This window comes from Ornithodoros turicata, chromosome 5 (assembly GCF_037126465.1).
Source record: "Ornithodoros turicata isolate Travis chromosome 5, ASM3712646v1, whole genome shotgun sequence".
NCBI lineage: Eukaryota > Metazoa > Arthropoda > Arachnida > Ixodida > Argasidae > Ornithodoros > Ornithodoros turicata.
In genome coordinates, this window is record NC_088205.1 from 29,332,572 (window position 1) to 29,355,014 (window position 22,443).

The window sequence follows — 22,443 nt, forward strand, 5'->3', positions numbered from 1 at the left end:
TACTACAGATAAGCTGGCGACGATGGAAAATTCGATGGGGGTGTGTCTGCAACGGTGTGACAATGCGTTCGGATAAGACAAGGCTGGTCGCCGTGCGTCTGGTCTTTCGGCTGCTGCTTTTTACCATGAGCCTGGCGACAACGGCAAGTTTTGCTGGACTGGCTCCACCGCTGGTGTTTCTGGAGAAACCAGGCAAGCCAGACATTCCTTGGGGGCAGTGGCGACTCCGTTTTGAACTGTTCCTATGTGCTTCGGGAGCTCAGGATCTTCCAGCGGAGCAACGTAAAGCCATACTGCTGCACTCGGTTGGGACCGAAGGGCAGCGTATCTACTTTTCGTTGCCAGAAGTTGTTCCAGCGCTACAATTGTCAGGAAGTGCGGCGTCGGAGCCATCGGAAGATGAGACAGCAAAGAAACCGACAAGTGCAAAAAGTAAGCCAAATGTTTATGACACTGCTATGGCCACATTGGACGCGCATTGCGTACATGCCCCAAATGTAATTGCTGAGCAACACCGTTTTCGTCAACGTAAGCAACGGCCCGGAGAGAGCACTCATGACTTTGTGACAGACCTTCGGATTTTAGTCGTCCGTTGCGACTTCGGGATGCTACAGGACGATATGGTACGAGACCAAATAATATCAGGAACTGTAATTCCAGGGCTGCGTGAAAGGCTGTTGTTGGAAGGGTCGCGTTTGACTGTTGAACGCGCCATTGAAGTTCGTCGAAACATAGAACTTTTGCGGAAGCCAGAGATATGACCGAGATGACCGAAGATAATCAGCAGGTGTACCGTATTGCGAAAGATAAAGAAAGCGCGCATGTCAAAAGTAAACAAAGGACTAGCAAGCATCTCAAAACCGAACTGAAATGTTATCGATGTGGATCTAAGGCCCACTTAGCAAATGACAGTGTGTGTCGGGCAAAAAGGCAAGCCTGCAGGGCTTGTGGGAAAACTGGCCACTTTGCAAAAATGTGTCGGTCAGCTGGAGATGTTCGAGTCATATCGCATCAAGTTGAGTATCCACCAAGTTTACCCGACAGTAGACAAGTAGCGAAGTACGAGTGTGGACATGCTACTATATAATGCCGGTTTCCAAGATGCAATGGTACCGGAGATTACAGAGCCACAGGATGAATCGCCTATGGTGCTACAGCTAGGCTCCTCGAGAGTGCAACATATTCGAGTCAAGATACAGGTTGACGGATGGGACGTGGAAGCTCTTGTTAACACGGGCTCGTCTGTGTCCATAATGAACAACGAAGTGTACCAGCATTTCGCGACTCAGCATCCTTTGACGTCAACTTCTGTGCGTTTACTTGACTTTTCGAGGCAATGTATTCCCATTGAAGGATTCTTCGGTAGCAGAGGTGACATACGCGGAACATTCTTCAAGAATTGTGTTTTATGTGGTAAACACGGGAGCTACGCTGCTTGGCCTCGACGGCATTGCTGCGCTTCAGCTACGTATTGAGGGACAGTCATTACGCTGCTTACAAACATTTGTTGCCCCGCCGGTAATGCCAAAAGAACTACAACAAGAATTTCAGCACCTGTTTACCGACGGCTTAGGGTCAGCACGGGGCTACGTCCACAAGGTCAAACTGTGTGATAATGTGAAACCGCGGTGCAGGCAAAAACCCCGCCAAAAACCCTTTTCTGTGCGCGATGAAGTTTCCCGGGAACTACAGCGTCTTCTGACGACGATGTAGTGGAACACGTGGACGCGTCTGAGTGGGTGTCACCAATTGTAGTTGCAAAGAAGAAAAACGGTACTATTCGTCTTTGTGTGGATCTAAGAGCACCAAACTAAGCTGTGATTGCTGACTGTTTCCCTTTGCCCAGCCCCGGCGTCGGGAAGATGGCGTCCCCATCGCCCTGCAGGCTATTTCTGTCGCAATAGCCCGCTCCCAAGCTATGGAAGGGTCTCCATGGGAGTTTGAGACCCCCACGTATAACTGTACGTGGCTTACCCGTAACCGAGGAAAAGGGAGGCCTGGTGCTTGAGTTGATCTGGAGGTTGCTTTTGGACCCGAGAGGGCCCCTCTGGGGAGACCACATAGCACTTTGGTCCCGGCTTCTCGCAGACGGGAGGGCCTGAAGGGCCCGGTCAGACCTATTCAGTTCAGTCGCCACCCTTTCACTATTTCGCTATATCTCTCTCTCCTCTCTGTTTTCTCCCTCTTACTGTTTTTCCTTTTTCTATTGGCGGCAAGGGGTCAACCTTGGGCAGATGCTTTCGAATCTTCGGTCTGCTGCTGCACTTGGGTATAGTGCCCGCCGAAGTGTTGACGTGTCAAACACGTCCCCTTGGTTGGGCTCGGTGGTGGGCGACATAACGCGAGCACTGAATTATTTTTCTTCACTTTATGGGTTCTCAAAATCATAAAAAACATGATCGGCCCATCAAAAGGAGCCGCACCGAAGTAGCTTCTAGGCAAGACATGGAAAATGCATTAGCGGAAAAAAAACTTCCAAGATACCTTGTAATTCACTCCAACGACGAACAAAAACCTGTGGGCAAAATGTCCCCATTTCTTATTGCAACTGTCATTGAAAATCTCGTAGGAAAATCGCACTCTGCAAGGAAACTGCATTCAGGTGACTTGCACGTGGAAGTACAAACAAAGAAACAGAGCGACGCTCTACTGGCACTTACTCGTATTGCCGGAACAGCTGTAAATGTGACACCACATCGGTTAATAAATACCGTCAAAGGAGTCATATCGGGCGACGATCTGCTAACAAGCACAGAGAGCGAAATTGTAGAAGGCTTGTCCTCCCAGGGGGTCGTAGCCGCGCAGCGGATTAAAATCCGCAGGGAAGGCAAGGAGATTATGACGAAACACATTATACTCACTTTCTCTCTACATTCTCTCCCATCTACAGTAAAAGCAGGTTACAGGAACTGCAACGTAAGGCCATATACAGTCAACCCTCGATTTATGAACACCCTCGGTTCCCCGAAAAATCGTTCATAAATCGAGGGATTCATAAATCGAAAATTCCGTTAAGTGAGTACTATCGAGCAAATGGAACAGTATTTCCGAGTTGATATTGTGTTTATAATGCAATATATTGTGTAATTTTGCTTTGGACCATGCCTTCTGCTGTATCAATCTCACAAAGAACAGACGTTAGCGCATTCACACTCTGTTTATTATGCAATACTAAATAGTTTAATTTTGCTTTGGACCATGCCTTCCGCTGTGTCAATTGAGATCAGGAACACTTCTGAAAAAACCCGTTTGTTGTTCGGATTTCGAGGGGTTAAGAACCGAGGGTGCAATACCTCGAAAACGTTTTGTCTGTTCAGGCGTCATTCATAAGACCACGAATAATACATTTGATGGTGTTTGTTGGCCTCGGAACGATCCGTTCATAAATTGAGGACAAAAACGCTGGGCAACTCCTACTTGGTTCCCAGAAGTTCCATTCATTATTCGAATGTCGAGGTTCATAAAAAGAGGGGAAAATGCATGTAAAAAGTTCGGTTCCTCGTGCTAGTGTTCATAAAACGAGGGAATTCATAAATCGAAGGTTCATAAATCGAGGGTTGACTGTATAGGGACCGAGTAACGTGTAGGCGGCGCCGCTGCGCACCCCGCGCCCAGCGCCATCTACGGCGGTCTCGACGCAGGGGTCGGGAGCTCTCTAGAATTGCAGCTGGGCGATTCCACGCGAAATGATCCGGCGGACCTGCTCGGCCCCCACAAAACGATCCCAAATTTTTACGAATTTTTTTTTAGCAGTCCCTAATAGTGCAAAGCGACACACCACGAAACATTTCTTCCCAAATCTCAATGTGGCGGGTGCTACACACGAGCAAAGTTCACAGCGCAGGCGAAAACCGTGCCTGGCGTGAACGGCAACTGCGGCTCATAGAAAGCACCTAGAACTGTGCGGTTTTCTTTTGCGTATAGAGGGAACTATGCTCAACACAGCATCCAACTCCCGGTTGTGGTGCTGTAATCGGTGCAGGTATACAAAGACCGGAAGTTTCGCAATTTTCCTCCTACTTCGCGATTTTTTTTGTGGAAAATCAAACCATTAAATTTTAATGAATATTTTTTCCTGCCAAGGCCCCAAGAAATACTTCAACAGTAAAAATCGCCAGACACGTATCTTTCATAGTCATTGCAGGAAAAAAAGAGGAAGGATGCGATTTTTCCAAAATTCGCTACAATCGAGCGTAAAACACGCAATGAAGAGGTCGGAAGAGACGCCTGAAACCAACGCAGTTTTATAGAACGAGCCTTCCACTACAACATATTAAAAAATCTCGAGGGTGTTTTTTCGTATACGGGCGAAAATATTTTTTTTTTTTTTTTTTGTAACAGAGGGTGTTACGACCACAGTGACCCACGTTGCATGTGTCCAGTGGGGTGCTATATTTGTTTCTTGGGCTCCTGTTTTAATTCATTTTATTTTAAATTTTTCTCTGGTTGGGTTGGGTTTTAATGAGCAAGCAATATGCTGTGGCACAGACTTCTGCAAGGTTACCATAGCCTTTGCTTCTGTAGCATAACACGCGTATTGCAATCCTGGGTGGTTAAATTTATGGCATTGTTTCTGGTGTGCACGGTGCCGGCAACGGAGATTGGGGATTAGCGGTGATGGGCAGGTCTCAGTAATACTTTTTGTCGTGTGAGCTAAAGCCCTGCGCGGATGAGCTTTTTCACATCCGCATCCTATCCGAAAAATCCGCGTCTCCCACGGCACCCAGCAGTAGTTCAGTTTCTATATGCTCGATATATCAGGCCAGTTTTCCAGGAAATAAACGTTATTTCCCGTCAGCACAAAACAGCAAAAAAAAAAAAAAAAGAGAGAGAGAGAGAGAAAAGGGGCCCGGAGCGGCATAGCTTTTGTAGCGAGGACAGATCCTGAGCGTCCATGATGCTACCACAGGATACACGACAGCAAGTACAGGTTTAGCTTCCACGAAAGATTATACGGCACCAAGCACAGCAACACATTTTGCACCAAACGGGATAAGTAGAGTTTATTGCAAGTGAAACGCAAGATCGGCGCCGACCGCGCACCTCGACTCGAGACGCCAGAGCAAGAGATCTCTCTCAGATGCGCGAGCGGCTTTCGTACATCTTGTACTCTATCTTCTGTACCTAGTGTGAAGCAAACTGATGGCGCAATCTCGCGGTTTATCCGAGTCTGACCCGCTCCTGATCCGGCGCCATCCACGTCCGATCCGCAGATCACAACAAGCGTCCATATTTCATCCGAACCCAGAAGTTTCTTGCGGATATCCGCGGTTATACGCTTCCATACGCGAGTGGTGTAAGGCTTTATATACGATGACGATTGACGATGGAGTCGACCGCTTCCTGTACACGTCGGGGAAGATGGACGGGTTGTAAGCCGGATGCCTCTCCTCATCAGACTTCACATTTCCCACGAAATGCTTACTGCAGATCCTTGAGTGCTTTGTCGGCTCCCACAACTTGCCAGTGCTCCTGCAGAATGGAAAAGTTAGCAATTACAAGCTATTACAAGTCAGCAACCCCCCCCCGGAACTACGTCGGTTACACAACTCACGTCTCTCGGTCGTCTCGGTCTCAAGTTGCACGTCGGTCCTTCTCGTAGGTTTTCCATGGAAAACTGTAAAGTCTGATGCCCGGAGAATTGGCGTAGGTCGCGTTGCACCCAACTATGCAGCAGTTGTTGTGACTTGGCATTCTCGCTGCCTAAACAAACCCCAGCGAACGAAGAAGCCGCCGCACAAGCGCGATTGCCAAGGCTTCCTCGTGCTAAACAGCGGACGCCCTCCCGACGCTGTTCTCGGGCGTCCCGCGTGGGGGCGCGCCGGTCGCAGCGAAACACAGTGTATTGGCATCAAATGGAAGGCCGGCCACAGGGGCAGGCCAGGTGCACGCCGAGGTGCACGCGTAAGAACCGAGGGTGCAATACCTCGAAAACGTTTTGTCTGTTCAGGCGTCATCCATAAGACCACGAATAATACATTTGATGGTGTTTGTTGGCCTCGGAACGATCCATTCTTAAATTGAGGACAAAAACGCTGGGCAACTCCTACTTGGTTCCCAGAAGTTCCATTCATTATTCGAATGTCGAGGTTCATAAAAAGAGGGAAAAATGCATGTAAAAAGTTCGGTTCCTCGTGCTAGTATTCATAAAACGAGGGAATTCATAAATCGAAGGGTCATAAATCGAGGGTTGACTGTATACCTAACCCACGCCGTTGCGTGTTTCAGGGTTTGTTAAACGTGAAATGGCTTGCAACTAGGATAGTCTTTCAATCTGCTATCTCGCTTTTGTGCGAAATCCCTTATAGTTAAAAAGTTAATTATTGAATTTTAGGTAATCAGTCATCTTGTAGTTGCACACGTTCATTGAGAGGATGTCCGCCTGGCCGTAGAACTCTACCGGAAAAACGACATGCTGCTCTCACAGTTTTTTATAAGATTCTGTAAAGGCTATAAATAAATACCCTGTATAAAGGGGCTGCACTGCCACTCGCATTTTCACCGTTTTTCCTAGCTTTTTTCGTGGTCCACAACTCAACAAGTCGGCCCGGTAGTGGTCGTCCTTTAACTGAGCAGTCTGCCTTCCTGATACCCGACCGCACATTCACACAATCTGCCTGATGGCGTGAATGTTGCGCAGCATACATTTTTATACTGTTTCAAATTCATTAGGTGTCTGTTATCCATTTCCCCAAACAGAAAGTCATTTATTGTTCTTTTGCGGCAGGGGTCCACTGCCCGAGGCGCTTTTATGAATCGCCACGACATGGTGTCAGACGTGGCGCTCTCTAGCTCGACTCAGCTACATGAGGCACACGCGATGTAGTGTAACCGGGACTTGTTTGGTTTTACATGTGCCAGAAGTCGCATGCCGATGGAACAATATCTGATTAAAAAGCGTGCACCTCCAGGTTGAGACAGGGGCAGACAGAGCGGTACTTCCTCCAGTACGGATGCTTCGACCTACGGACTTCGCGCCACGGAGGACAGCGGCAGCTCTTCAGGCGGTGCCGTAACGACTACCTCCAATGATGCTGCCCAACTGAACGCCCCCAGGGAAGAAAAGGGCGACGCTACCAGCCCAGCTGGGAGACTCTTTACCAGTGGCTCTCATGTGATACCGCCAAAGAAAAGGCGTTCTGTGCCACTTGCCGCGCGACTTCGAAAATGAACGTACCTCTTCCGAACACTTCAAGAGACAAGGGTTCTAAACTGAGTTTTGTGGAAAATGGCTTCACCAACTGGAAGAAAGCTGTCGAGAGATTTCAGGCACATGAAGCGACAAATTCCCACAGGGCTGCATTGCGTGCGTTAGCAGCTGTGAAACAGGGAGCAAATGTAGCGTCGGTCTGTGTACAAGGGAAGGAGCGGAAGCGGAAAGAAAAGCGCTTGTAACGATACTATCGTCTCTGCAGCATCTAGCTTGCCAAGGGTTTGCAATACGCGGCCATGACGACAAGGAGAGCAAACTGCAAGAGTTGTTCGTAAGTACAGCCAACTGATGACATTTCTTGATGGGATTGCATCAGAGGAATGAAACGAGGCCAGAGCCAAAGCAGGGGGCTTCGCGAGGGTATTATCAAGATTCGAGACGTTTTTTATGCTCAGGTTCCTGACCCTCGTATTCTCGAGACTAGAGACCGTGAGGTCAGCTTTACGGAAACCGGGATTGAGATTTGACCAGGCAGAACAAATGGTGGAAAATGTCAAACGGAATATTATTGAACTTAGGTACGGCTTCTCGCACTTCTGGAACGACATGCAAAGGGATGCAAAGAAGTTCGACATTGAAGAGCCATGTGTTCCGGCTTCACGGCAAGGAAAGGTGCCACGGCGATATGATGAGGGATCGGACGCTCACGCGTTCCAGTCAGCGGAAGACATGTATCGACAGCGCTACTACGAGGTGTGCCCCCCCCCCCCCCGCCCTTCCGACAAAATGTAAGTACGGCGCCTATGGATACAAGGACACAAGACGAGCATTATTGTGTGCCCGTGCGCCTCTGTGGTCTTCGTGCAAGTGACTGGATTGATCTTGCACGCTGATAATGATAATTCGTGGCTGTACATCACGAGACAACTATGATCATGCCATCATATGAGATTATTATTACGAAGATAATTTAACGCTCCGGTCCGGACCGGCAACCTTGAAGCAGACACGTTTCCAGCGTGCCACTGAAGTCTAACCTGACACGCCTTAGATCTCTGCCACAGTAGTTTTTTTTTTTTTATAGCAATTCCAAGTTAGGATCTCATCTACAATTCGCTACAATTATGAACTGTACAAGTCGATTGTCGTGTTGACGTTTGTGTACACGCGCACGCAAGTACCACAAACAAGGGAAACAAAAACCTAGTGTCATACATGCATCGAGAACATGTATTACGAGGCTGGTTCTAATCAACAGGAAAGAAAACACCCACCTTTTTGAGCCCTTTCTCGTCGATGAAAGGCGACATCATTTTGAAGAAGACGTTAAAGCTGTAGGGCTGTTTCACGATTTCCACTCGCTTCTTCTGTATTAGGTGTCTGTATTAGGTAGGTGTCCTGCACGCAACGCCATAATGTTCACAATGCTGCAAAGTTTTCAATTGGGCAGAGTGTATTCCGTGTCGCGATGAAAGTCTCCAATCATCATCGTTAAGATAAAGTGTTGCTGTTGTTGCTGCAAAGTTTGTAAACAGTTGCAAGCCACATTTGAGCACGAGCTTAGAGAAATCCAGTGGGTCTTTAATGAAAATACAATTTGTGATGCAAGGTATGAACTCTCTCTTGTTCCAGTTCTTGTTCCAGTTGCAACTGTCGTGAGGTACGAGGGACTCAACCTTGCACTAAGGTAAGCTTCTTTTCGGCACTATTCCGTATATGGTCCTGCACGCGATATCCAAATATGGAATTCATTTACTTCGAGTGGGCATCTTTACCACGAAACAATGCCATACAATGAGCATAACTGCGGAATATATTATCGCAGTTGGTCGCTAAGACGGACCTACGCCCTAAAAAGAGAACTTGGCTGCATAACACCGCCCATATAGCCATTCGGCCATTAGCCATATAGGGTCATTCAGAATGATATCATTCTATCTCTTGATTCGTTGAAAACAGGAAGTGCACACCTCATGCAAAGTGTCCAAGATACGCGGATTCACCCCATTTTCCATCAATCAGAAGACAGAACGATATGATGCTGAATGGTGCTTGGCACAATTCCTCATGCACGATGCACAACCAATGCGCATTATACGGACTGCGCCGTATAACTGAGAGGATGGCGCCTAGCTGGTGAAGTTTCGTAGTGCATGTGTGTGTCATCTTTTCCTTTCCTCAAGCTCAAGGTTTTCTCTTGTATCTGCTCGTGTAACACAAACTGTTGGTATATAATAGCATCTTGAACGGATCGAGTGCGAAAACAGGGCAGGGACGCAAGTAGACGGGCATACGGCACCACTATACCAACACCTTTATTCGGGATCAATACAACCTTCTAGAACGTATAAACGTACATGGATTTCGGTTGGGCTGATTCACTTCCTAGGCCTTACCCTAACGAACTAGGAAGATCACATTTGCTGGCGGAGAAACAAGCAAAGAACAGATGAGCCGTTGCTTCCTTTTTCTTCCAGCCATTCCAAGCTGATAAAAAATGCAATTATGTATTATAATACACATTTTCAAAAAGTATTTGTATTAGAAAAAGAAAAATTATAATAAGAAAAATAGTATTACTGCCAACCCCTGCTGTTCCGCACACCTTTGAAAAATTATTCTCCTCGTGAAAAGAGTGCATCGCAAAACGAGAGGACGTTGTGACGGGTGCTACTCCCCCCACGTGACCAGTGACGTGCAGCGGCAAAGCTCAAGCATGTATAAGCGCCGCGTGAACTGCGAAGAAAAAGCAAAGAAACAAGGCACGGAGCCTCCAATACGTCACGCGAGAATCGTGTCGGCCGTCTGCGGCTGCTTTCTCCGACTGTTTTTTTTTTTAATTCGATTGCACAGCTATAACGCACCGGTGAGCGCAAATATTTTGCATGGTGACTCCTGGTGGACAGCTTGACAGATGAGGTAGGGTTTCCAGCGACGTTAATATCACCTCATTGCTACTTCAAAGGGGCTGGGACACTTTCATAGATGTGGTCCATTACACCATGAACGCATTGCACTGCACGCCAGAACAGTGAAGAAAAAAAAAATTCTACGTGTCGTACTTAGCGAGATACAGGCCCTCGAACACACTCCCGAGCAAAGCGCAGACGTCATAGAGCTCAGAGTTGCGTCCATCCTCATTGGCAGCCGTAAGCAAGTGATTTCTCGTGCGCTGCCTCACTGGCGGCAGCGAGGGCTGTGATGTCAGAGCCGCATGAGTTTCGGTATTCGCGGTGCCTATTTTCTCCGCTTCTCCTCGCTGTGAAACTCTCAATGCAGGTTCACATCGATGCAAAGAACAGTCTTTTACGTTGATCTGCGATAACCTGGGATGACCTGATTGGCAGAGTCAACAAGGCTGGCTACCAACAGGACTTCATAATCATCATTGCGGGAAGGACGCTAAGTGAGAGGATGGGAGCCACCCGCAGGACACGAGAAGTTGAGGGGTGCGGTTATTCCTTACGTGCACCACTTATCCCATAGGTTACAGAAGATGGGGTCCAGGTAATGGGAGCCCGTTGTCTTCTCCGCAAACAACAGACTGGACTCTCTGATCAAGAGGGTGAACAAGGAGCCTCAGCCAGAAGGGTGCGGCGTCGGACACAAGGTGCCCGACGCCTGTGCTAGTCGGAGGAGGGGGTTGTGTATAACTATGGGTTTTTCTGCGGAAGAGTAACGTTGTATAGCCTAAACGTCAGGGTTACGGAACATCAGAAGACCCCATGACCAGGAATCCGCGACAGCGGAGTTTAGTTACGGGAGCTGCCACCACGTGGCGTACTGGTCATGAACTCTCCCCCGTTCTCCCTTCCCTCTCAGGTTTCCCCCGTGTCCCTCTGTTTCGTCGCCTCACCGAGCGTACCCAGAATGCTTGGAATCTGAAAGAGGTGGGCTACTCCCATTCTCCACGCGTGCGCTTGGAGACTGGGAGGTCCGCGGTTCGAATCCGCGGGCCGGCTGTGCCGTCTGGGGTTTTTCCTGGGTTTCCCTCAGATGTGTAATAGGCGTATGCCGGCACAGTTCCCCTGAAGTCGGCCCATGGACGCAGCTATCCTCCCCCCGAGCGGATTCCGCTCGGTCTTCCACTTCACCCTTTCCTCTCCTCCTCTCCACCACCTTTCCCTTCCCGAGAAACATGCCGCCTAATCAGGCAGGCAGACCTCTCGGGTTCCTCCCAACGACACTCCTCCTCCTCCTCCTCCTCCTCCGTGGGCTACTTTTCAGTGGACAATACCGTTTACCCTAGTGAGGATATAATCTGTCTGTGACTCTTCGGTCCAAGACTACCGAATTCTGTTGCACGGTGCTAGTTCGCGATCTTTGCTCACAGTGAACTCGGATGTTTACAAGTTTTGCCAATTTTAACAAGGAGGGCATTTTTTTGTGTGTGTTAGCGCCGCGAAGCAACTGTGGCTATGAGCGGCGTACAGATGAGGACGGATGGAGAGAGGACAGTAGGAAGGAGTGGGGGACAGGGGGGTTAGTATGCATCCTGGGCCGACTTCAGGGTAACTCGCCGACATTCGTCTGGAAAGTCTTCAGAAAACCCAGGGAAAACCTCAGACAGCACAGTCGATGGTAGGATTCGAACCCACCACCTCCCAGTCAGCACGACACCAACGAGCGAGACACCTTAACCCAGTCGGCCATGCCGCTGGTAGAAGGGTATTAGGAACGTCTCAATACCTTAGTGGCATTTTTTAAGAATTACGAAGATGGAGAAAAATTTAGCAGTTTCTTAATGGAACAAAAATGGGCTATCGGTGAAGTTGCTGCCGTTCCGTTCACACCCTTAAGTTTGAAACCTGACAAGGGTATAAGTAGATGGGTAGAAATCCAGCGAACCGGAAGAGATGTAGGAAGGGAGTTGCCTCAGGACAGAAGCCGCCGATATTTCGAACAGAGACTGTTCTTCTTCTGGGCACCGTCCTCATCATTGGCATGGTATTTAAGGGGTCAGGTGTGACGTGTTTAAAGGTTCATGCGAATTGTGGGTCAACAGCCCCGAGGGAAGAAAGGGTCCGTACGGGCTTCTACGGCCGGAGTGAATGGCCGCTTTGTTAGAGTGTGGAGGGGATTATGTGAACGTAGTGATCTAGGCTCCAGACCGCGGTTACAGAAAAATGGGAGGTTCACGGACACGTCGACGAAACGGGACAACAGGCAAGAATTTGCAAGCATAGCGAAAGATAAGGAGGTCAGTGGTTACGTGGGGAAAATTCCAGAACGAGCAAAGTTTTTTTTAAATTGTGGCATGCAATAAAGAAATCAGAAAGCAGTGGCCATGCAGAACATAACAGATGATAATGGAGATAGAAGGGAAAAGCATATTTTATTTGTGAAGTTTTTCTAGGGTGCCTTGTGATTTGTTGATACCGGACGGGTGAAGAGCGTTGAATATAAGACTCCCTATCACGGCTGTCACGTGTGGATCTAGACCCGGTTTCTAGAATATATAGTTTAATGTTGTCAAAATTGTGACCAGGAACGTTAAAGTGTTCGGCGACTGCTTTGAGGAGTTTGTTGGACGTGTCGGTTCTGTGTCCGGTAAGGCGGTTGTTCATTTGTTGGCCGGTTTCACCTATGTATTGCATAGAGCAGTCACCGCATTCAATGCAGTATATGACATTGGAGCTTGTGCATGTGAATGCGTGGTTAACGGGGTGGGTGTAATTGCTCGCAGTGCTTTTGATGGAGCTAGCGTGTCGAACGTGCTTGCATGTTTTGCAGCGCGGGAGGTTGCAGGGTCGTGTTCCCGTGTACGGGAACACGTTGCGTTTTGCTGAGTGCGTTTTGCGTTGCGTTTTGCTGATTTTGGCATTGACCAAGGAGTCTGCTAGGTTTTTTGCGCGTCGGTATGGTCACCTGTATGGGATGGGTGAACATATTGCCAAGTCGGTCACTCCTTTGGAGGAGGGGCTCGTGCTTCTGTAGAATGGCTTTGATGTTTGGAAGTGCGTTGGAATATCTTGTGATGAAGCTTATTTGGCACGCGTCAGGATTTTCGGTTTTCCAGAACCTCGTTTCGATCGAGTGTGAGTGCCTTAGGAGGGAGTCTGGATAGTCCCTTTGCGCAAGTGTACTGCAGAGTTCGTCAAGCTTCTCAGCGTAATCTGTGTCGTTTGAACAAACTCTGCGTACAGTCTGCCCATTAGGAATTCCAACCTTACAGTGACGCGGGTGGTGACTCTTGAAGTGAAGGTATTGTTGTTTGTCAGTTGGCTTTTTGTACAGGGTTGTGGTGAGATTGCCGTTGTCTAGTGATATTGTGGTGCCGAGGAAGTTAATTAAGTGAGTTGACTGTTGGGATGTGAACTTTATGTTGCTATGCGCGGTGTTCAGTAGATCAACGAACTTTTGAAATTCATGTTCCCCGTGTTCCCATATTATCAGTATATCATCGATGTATCGAAGGTACACAGTGGGTTTTAATGAGAGGGCGCTGAGAACTTTGTTTTCTAAGAACCCCATGAAGATATTTGCGTATGTGGGTTCAACATGTGTGCCCATACTTGTACCGTGTACTTGTAGGTAGTATTCGCCATTGAACTCGAAGTAGTTCAGTTTAAGGACCAAGTCCATTAGAGCGAGTATGGTTTCCGTGTCTTTTCTGATGTTTGTTGTAGAAAGGGTATTGCAGAGGGCTGTGATTCCGTCGTTGTGTGGGATGTTAGTATGCAGTGATGTCACATCCAGCGTGGCTAGTATTGTGTCCCTACCAAATGTACAAGTGTTGTTTATATCTCTGATTATTCTGAGGAGGTGGGGTGTGTCTTGTACATGCGGTGGTAGTGTTGTCGGAATATGGTTTAAATAGTGGTCCAGGAATTTCGAGAGTCTTTCTGTCGGTGTGTTGTTATTAGATACAATTGTCCTGCCGGGGATGTCAGCCGTATAGAGCTCGTTGGCGTGTACCTTGTGGATTTTGGGCAGTAAATAGAAACGACCTGCGCCTGTGTTTGATGGGGTGAGATATCTGAGGTCATCCCGTGTGATGAGCTTTTGTTCGTGGAGGTCCTGTATGGTATGGGTTATTAGCGCCGTGTACTCCTTTGTTGGGTCATTGTCCAGTTTGAGGTAGTGTTGCGTATTGTTGAGTTGCCTATGAGCTTCAGAATTATATTTATCTGTGGGCCAGATGACGATACTCCCACCCTTATCTGCGGGCTTGATAATGATATCATCTCTGTCAGCTTGCGCTTTGATGATGTCACGCTGTGTTTTAGTGCGGTTGTGACCACGCGAGCTTTGGTAAATACCCCGAAGGATGTCGTTGCTTTCTTGTTTAATGTACAGGTCTAATACGGGTTCTCGGCCGTGATTTGGTGTCCAGGTTGATGGTAGTCGGAGGTCGTTGTCTTCTTGTGTTGTATCAGCGAATAATTATCTAAGGCGCGCATTTTATTTCATTGGTACTAATACAGAAGGTAGCGTGCCATTTTCCCGACCTATCTACAAGAAATCGTGTTGTCTGTGGTGCACTGAATAAAGAAAAAAGAAGAAGAAAGAGAGAGAGAGAGAGATACACAGAAAGAAAGAGAGACAGGAGCAGAACGGAGGCGATACACTCAAAGCAACCGTTGTAGCGAATGTAATCGCTTTTATTGGATGGCGTGCAGCTTTTATTGTTCATTAACATCGATGTAATTTTAAAAAGCCTACATAAGACCCCCAAGTTAGCCGAGACGACGAAACTTTAGCCAAACCCGCTGACGCAGGGAACGAAAAGATTTCTACGCGGAAGGAAACCTTCCACCATGTTACCTCCTTACCTGTTTTATTAGAATCCGAGAAATCATGTTGAGAAATTAAATAGCTTACGGGTCGTAACCACGATAGAAATACCGCACCCGGTGATGACGGCCGCTCCACGCGAAAATTTGAGGAAGCGCGCCGACGCAGGGAACGGTTTTAATGCAGAACCGGGATAATTTCAACAATGACACTTCTATACCTGTAGTATTAGAATCCCAGGTGCATTTGGATAAGCGAAATAGATCGAGATATACAAGACCCCAAAGATAGCTTAGATGACGAAACTTTAGCCAAACCCGCTGGTCCCAAACCCAAACGTGACGGCTAGGGTCACGTGACCATCTCTGGTGAGTTGCAGGAAGTACAGCTCGAGGCAGAGTTCACTGGAACGCGACTTGGACCGCCGAATCAGGAAGAGAGCCACCCTCCCTAGCGGCGCTTAGGAGAAATACAGGGAATTAATGTTTCGACTGTCATACTTACAGCGAATTCCTTTTGGTCATTTTATGGCAACACGGCATAGCGCTCGGGAATTGCTTGGTCGGCTCCCGATCTGGATCACGTGACAGTAACCAACCGAACAGGAGTGCCAGGGATCTAGCGGTTTTAGGATCAGGATCAGGCTCGCCTCATCCCTTTTGAATCAGGGCAGAGTTCGTACACTTGGATCAAGCTAGGGGCATCGAGGTCTCCCGTCTTCGGGTTCCGTCGTCTGCTAAATTACGTGAACTTCGACGTGCTGGCCAATGAGGACACTCGTCTCCGCTGCAGTGCGGATTTGATGACACCGGTTATAGTTGGGCAACCCGCTGCTCGATCGTTTCGAGACCGCGCGGAAAAAGTGCTAGCTGGCAAATTCTGGGCGCTCAGGGAGCGCCACGCGAACATGCGAGATTGCTTTGCTTCGACCAAGCGAACATGACTGCTCGGCATCCGAAAAAAAAAAGCTGCCACGAAATGACCACCCCAATTCGCTATCATGCCGCGAGGGTGTCCGCCTTGGCATGAGTTGTGGACTCGTCATTACCCTCAACTTTCGTTATCATCGCGACGTTTGTTTGGGTTTGAGGCGATTATGTAAAGCTGCATGCTGACCGATATCACGCGGATGCGGCGCTGTTATCTCATTAACACACCAAGGGTGGACACTAAATCCAATAAATTTGGCACTAGACTCCGTGCATCCTCATATGTTTCATCACAAATCTGGAAATGCCCCACTGAGCGAACGCGACCACATTCGCGTGTATCAATGAGATAAAGTAATCGCATCCGTGCGATATGAGCAGGCATACATCTTCACATAATTGCCGCAAACACAAACAAACATCGCGATGATAGCCACAGCTGAGGGTAATGCCGAGTCAACAGCTCATGGCAAGGCGGACACTCCCGCAGCAACAGTGGGACAGTCGAAACACTATTTGCCGTTATTTCTCGTAAGAGCCGCTAGGTTGCCCTCTCCCAGACTTTAGCTCCGCCAGTCGAAGTGGCGTTCCAGTTAACGCCGCTTCGAGCTGTACATTGGATTCCCACACACTTAGGAACCGCTCACCCTTCCTCCTTTCCCTGTTAAACGGGGGATTCGTGTCCTTTCAAGTATCCCGCTTTCGGTGGTTCTGGACGCTTGGATGAAAAGATCATTTGGGGGATATGGGTCACTGCCACCCGCGTGTCCAGAACAGCCGCAAGCACAGAACCTCCGAATATTTTTTCAGAGTAAATGAGCTTTTGATTGATTTGGGACGTCGATGGTAATGGGCGCTTGGAGGATATGAGCTGCTACCCGACGCCCCACTAACACAATGTCCATAGGTCTCAATGGCGAGAGCCTCCCAGAAAATTCCATGATAGGCAAGCCTGAGCGATGGGCAAGACACGTAAAAAAACACAACCACGAAGGCTCCCAGAAAAGATTGTTTTTGTTACGGTGTGTACGGTAATAACACATGTTTCTCCCCAGGCTCACAATTTTGACGTTCTGTTAGATGTGTTGCTAAGGTGGAATCAGGGATGTTCTTAGGTGACGTAACCTTTCATATGAGCAGTATGATGTTCATGCATCCGAAGCATAACCCTAACAAAGGCATTAAGTGTATCACATCCACTGTAAGCGGAACAACAACAACAACTCGCGTGACGATGGGATAGTCTCTCTAAAACCTCCATGTAGGTTTGTTGGGGTTCGGAAAAAAATGGCACCTGGTTGCGTGAGCAGAAATAATGGTTCCACGGAGTTCCGCGTGCCCTGAAATATATACAAGAGCGTTGTTGCTTGAGCGTGAGCTTATACTGCAGGCATTCAATTACAAACCTGCAAAGTTATTTGTTCGTGGAGAAATATATATTGGTTCCTGGTGGGACAGCATTTCTTCATAGAGATACATGTATTTCAGTAGCCCCCCCATGGAACCAAGACAACTGTTCATATAATGTCCTAATTTGGTGAAATTGTTCATTTTATAGAATACTCACCAATTCCTCGAGTGCATATCAATTACATGGATAGAAACGGAATTATTTGTAAAAACGTGTTCCAAATACATGGCGCCTATGGGCAAGGTAGGGGTAGACTTCACGCAATGCCTTAGTGGATTAGGTGAAGCCCGCTTTACAGTTTGGCGCGGATTTTTGGGAATTCGTGGACAACTGGCCAAAGGTCACGCAGGGCAGAACCACGTCGAAAAGTGCATCTTTCTTTCTTCTGCCGAGCTCCGAGATAGAATTTAGAACAAATGACAAGGTATGCAGGGAGTTTGCGGAAGTGGTCCCTATCAATCAAGAGACAGATAATTGCATAACTTCGGAGTCGGTAGCTCTGTCTACAAAAGAATATAAATTACTGAAGGACGTTGGCAAGTGATGACTGATGACCCACGGTTTGTGCTGACGTGCATAGGAGGGAGAGGAGCAATTTATATGTTTTCAAGGGTGTATCAATTCCGAATAAAAGTGTTGGTAGTGAGTGCCGTGTGCTCGTCTGCTGCGCGTCCCTGTCTTCGCACTCGATCCGTTAAAGACATTCGCTGGTGTTTTCAGGAATTTCCTGGCCAATTCCCGGGTCTTTCTAGTAGGTACGTATTTCGGAGGTAGATTTCTGGAGAGGTGTTACGGGGGCGGTGGGTATGCTGGGGAAATTACTGCAGTCATCGCTTCTGATTCGAGCAGAGAGTAGCGCGCACGCCTTTTTGGGACACTGAAAGTGAAAGCTCTAAAGACCAGTGTTGTGCATAGCGGCACTAGTGGCGCCGCTACCGTATTTGCTACTTCGTGTTTGCAAACTGTAGGATGGGACAAGCGGAGTGCTTGCCACTGCAATGCAATGGTAGCTACTTTTTTCAGGAGTGGAGTAGCGATATCCCGCTACATTTCAATTTCAGTAACGGAAACTACACCGACGGAAAATATATCTTACACAAATGCCATCACTGAACGTTATTGCGAACGCAACCGCGTAAACGCCATCGGTATCTTACACTACGGGCTACCATCGCTGCCAGGCACACAACTTTACCGGTGTGACGGGAACCGAAAACTTCCGCTACAAATATGGATAGTGGCGGACCCTTTCTCCGCTACCGCTACTTTCCATAATATGGAAGGCGTGGAACACAAGAGAAAAAAAGCGAGATAATGGCGAAGCACAAAGTGTTCTTGTTATTCCTTTTAGATACTTGTAAATGAGGCAGTCTCATGCGACGACCTTCCTCAATTTCACCAACTCTCATAAACTAAGTGCAATCGAATATTTAGGAATATTGTAACTGGTACTATAGTAATTGGTATTTAGGTGTGGCAGCACCATTGCCAACTCTCGTCCCGCGCCGTCGGTTCAAGCTACGCGCCACCGGCGCGAGAGCAGTTAGTTCGGCCCTGGCTTTAGGACCACCGATACATTAAAAAGGCTACTTCCTCTCCTGACCTGTTTGTCGTGTCAGTCACAACAACTGGTGACCCGGACGTGATCTGGACGACTTCTGAACCTTTGCGGCACAGAATTTTTTCGGTAGGATGAACGTACGGAGCTACCATTGCTACGTACGGAGAGCACTCCCTTACTTTGAACCTCGGACTTCGAAGGACTTTTGCTTGGGTGTTCTTGGTTGCCGACCTCCAGTACCCCATTCTGGGAGCGGACTTCCTGGGCCACTTTGGCCTCTTGGTCAACATGAAGAAGCGAGTGTTGTGGGACGCAGAGACCAAGCTTCACGTCAACGGACTCCCGTGCCATCAAGAAGTTCCCAATCGTGTCTCTCTCTTCAAGAGTCCCTCCAACCGATACGATGGTATCCTACTGGAGTTCACATCTCTCCTGCGGCCGTGCAACACAGAACATCCAATTGGCCATAGTGTGACTCATTTCATCGAGACCACTGGACCTCCCGTGCACGCTCGACCTCGTCGTCTCGCACCAGAGCGCCTCGCTATCGCAAAAAAGGAATTTGAGCATATGCTCCAACTCGCTATTGTTCGTCCTTCCTCTAGCGACTGGTCGTCTGCACTGCACATGGTGCCGAAAAAGACGGGCGACTGGAGGCCCTGTGGGGATTACCGGGCGCTGAACAAAGTTACCATCCCTGACCGGTACCCCATTCCGCACATTCACGATTTTGCCTGTAATCTGCACGGAACATGCCTTTTCTCCAAGATAGACCTCGTCAAGGCATATCATCAAATTCCGGTCGAGCCCTCACACATCCCGAAAACTGCCATTGTAACACCCTTCGGTATGTTTGAATACCTTCGGATGCCCTTCGGTCTACGTAACGCTGCGCAAACCTTTCAGCGTTTCATAGATCAGGTTTTGCGAGGACTTCCATTTGCGTTCGCCTATATTGATGACATACTGGTTGCCAGTACTTCACCGGAAGAACACGAGACTCATCTCCGCGCAGTTTTCTCTCGGCTGGAGAAGTACGGAATCGTCATCAATGCAGCTAAATGTGAATTCGGCAAGGCATCCCTGGAGTTCCTCGGCCACCTCATCACCAGCGAAGGTATTCGTCCCCTGGACAAGAAGGTTGAAGCCGAACGGAATTTCCCAGCGCCAACGTCTTTCCGCCAACCGCGAGAATTCTTGGGGATGATTAATTTTTACCGGCGTTTCATCCCATCATGCGCCCACGCGTTACGACCTCTGACGGATATGCTGCGAACGCCTCAGAAGAAAAGTGCTGTTTTTTCTTGGTCCCAGGACGCTAACGCTGCTTTCGTCAAGGTGAAAGAAGCGTTGGCAGATGCCTCAGTGCTGATGTTCCCGAAGCACGGCGCTCCCACCAACGTTATGGTTGATGCCTCGGACATTGCTGTCGGCGGCGTTCTGCAACAGTTCGTGGACAACCAATGGAAGCCACTTGCCTTTTTCTCACAGAAGCTTTCGCCGCAGCAGGCTCGCTACAGCACTTTCGGCCGTGAGCTGCTAGCGGTTTATCTCGCCATCCGTCACTTCCGCTACTTTTTGGAAGGCCGGCCCTTTCACGTCCTCACGGACCACAAGCCGCTCACTTTCGCCTTTCTCTCCAAAGGAGCAAACGGATATACACCCCGAGAGGCCCGGCAACTCTCTTTCATCAGCGAATTCACCGTCGACATCCGTCATGTCAAGGGCGCGGACAACCCAGTTGCCGATGCACTTTCTCGAATGGACGTCAATGCTACCTCGCTTCCTCGTCTGGACATTGATTACGTCCGAATGGCTGAGGAGCAAGAATCTGATGAAGAACTTCGCCAGCTTCGCAGCTCTTCCACGTCCCTTTCTTTTGCGGAAGTCCCACTTCACGGTTCCCCCCGCAAGTTGATCTGCGATACCTCAGCTGGTAGAGAAAGACCTTTCGTTCCATCATCCTTCAGACGGCAAATTTTCGACAGCATTCATTACCTCACCCACCCTGGAATTCACGCGTCCCAAAAGCTCATCACCGCACGCTTCGTGTGGCCGGCCATGAATGCCGACGTGCGGGCTTGGGCCCGCTAGTGTCTCATCTGCCAGCGTGTCAAGGTGCAGCGGCACACCACAACGCCTTTCACCGCTTTCCCTCTTCCCGATGCCCGCTTTTCTCATGTCCATATTGACATCGTAAGACCTCTACAACCATCACGCGGCCACTCGTACATCCTGACGTGCGTCGATCGCTTCTCCCGATGGCCGGAAGCAATACCCATCATCGACATCAGAGCTGAGACTGTCGCAAGAGCATTTCTCCACGGTTGGGTAGCCCGCTTCGGCGTGCCAGCTACCATTTCTACTGACCGTGGACGACAGTTCGAATCCCACCTCTTCGCGGACCTCCTGCACCTTCTGGGAACACATCGCATACGAACTACCGCTTACCATCCGCAAGCAAATGGCTTAGTCGAACGTTTTCATCGTCATCTGAAGGCCGCTCTCGTGTACTCAAGACCGCGCATCCTGGTTCGATGCCCTGCCAACTGCCCTTCTCGGAATCCGCACCGCCTTCAAGCAAGACCTGGGTACCTCCAGCGCGGAGCTTGTGTACGGCACTCTACTTCGGCTTCCATCCGAATTCTTCGAGCCTGCCGCTTCTCCCGATCTGTCGGATGCGTCTTCTTTTCTTGCAAAGCTTCGTGCGACCATGTCCCGAATCCGGCCCTCCCCGACCCGCCGTCATCTTCGAAGCCATACGTTCGTCGCACCGGACCTCGCGACGTCAACGCACGTTTTCGTTCGGCGCGACTCCGTCCGACGCGCATTGCAACCACACTACGACGGCCCCTACCTCGTCCTGGAACGGCACCCTAAGTGGTACCGACTGTCCATCCAGGGCCGCCCGGACACAGTAGCTCTCGACCGTCTCAAACCGGCCCACGTCGACGCGTCGTCACTGGCCACTTTCACCCTGCCAGGTGACCTGCGCCCTGACACCCCCACCCATCCGCAAAGCGTCGCAACGGCTACTACCCCTGCTCTCGTTCCTCCCAAAACTGGAGCCCCATTCTACGCCGTTCTTATCGCCCAGGCTTCTGACGTTTTTTTTTCCCTCTTCTATGGGGGAGGAGGAGTGATGTGGCAGCACCATTGCCAACTCTCGTCCCGCGCCGTCGGTTCAGAGCAGTTAGTTCGGCCCTGGCTTTAGGACCACCGATACATTAAAAAGGCTACTTCCTCTCCTGACCTGTTTGTCGTGTCAGTCACAACATAGGTATATAATTTGTGTTATTATGTGTGTATTTATAACATATAGCATAATATAGGCTATATGAAGCTAGTTTTTCGGTCACACGACGAGTTGCAGAACTAGTGTGTCGATAGCATATTTCAGACTGTGTTTTGCAAGTTTATTGTTTGGAGCAGTTAAGCAAAGCCTCAGAAGTCTTCCGACTCAGAAGATTCCGTCAGAATATTTCCCCAGACTTATAAAAATTTGTAGCGACGCTAGTGTTGCGCTACTTTTTTTGTGGAATAGCGGGTACCGGTATTCCGTTACTTCGTTTTGGTAGCGGGTAGAACACTGCTAAAGACAAGACGCAAAAACGACGACACACAGCAAAGCGCACCAAAAATGTCGCCCGAA

At 48.9% G+C, this 22,443-nt stretch overlaps 1 protein-coding gene across 2 annotated transcripts in view; it reads left to right on the top strand.

Moving 5' to 3' along the window:
- LOC135395456 (uncharacterized) overlaps positions 1-22,443 on the top strand; it is a 27,952-nt gene continuing 5,509 nt past the window's right edge. For both annotated transcript variants that reach the window (XM_064626654.1, XM_064626655.1), the window contains exons 1-2: positions 1-432; positions 8,786-8,840. In XM_064626654.1, the coding sequence (XP_064482724.1) occupies positions 63-432; positions 8,786-8,840 (425 nt within the window). In that variant the 5' untranslated portion in view covers positions 1-62. The remainder of the gene's footprint in view (positions 433-8,785; positions 8,841-22,443) is intronic.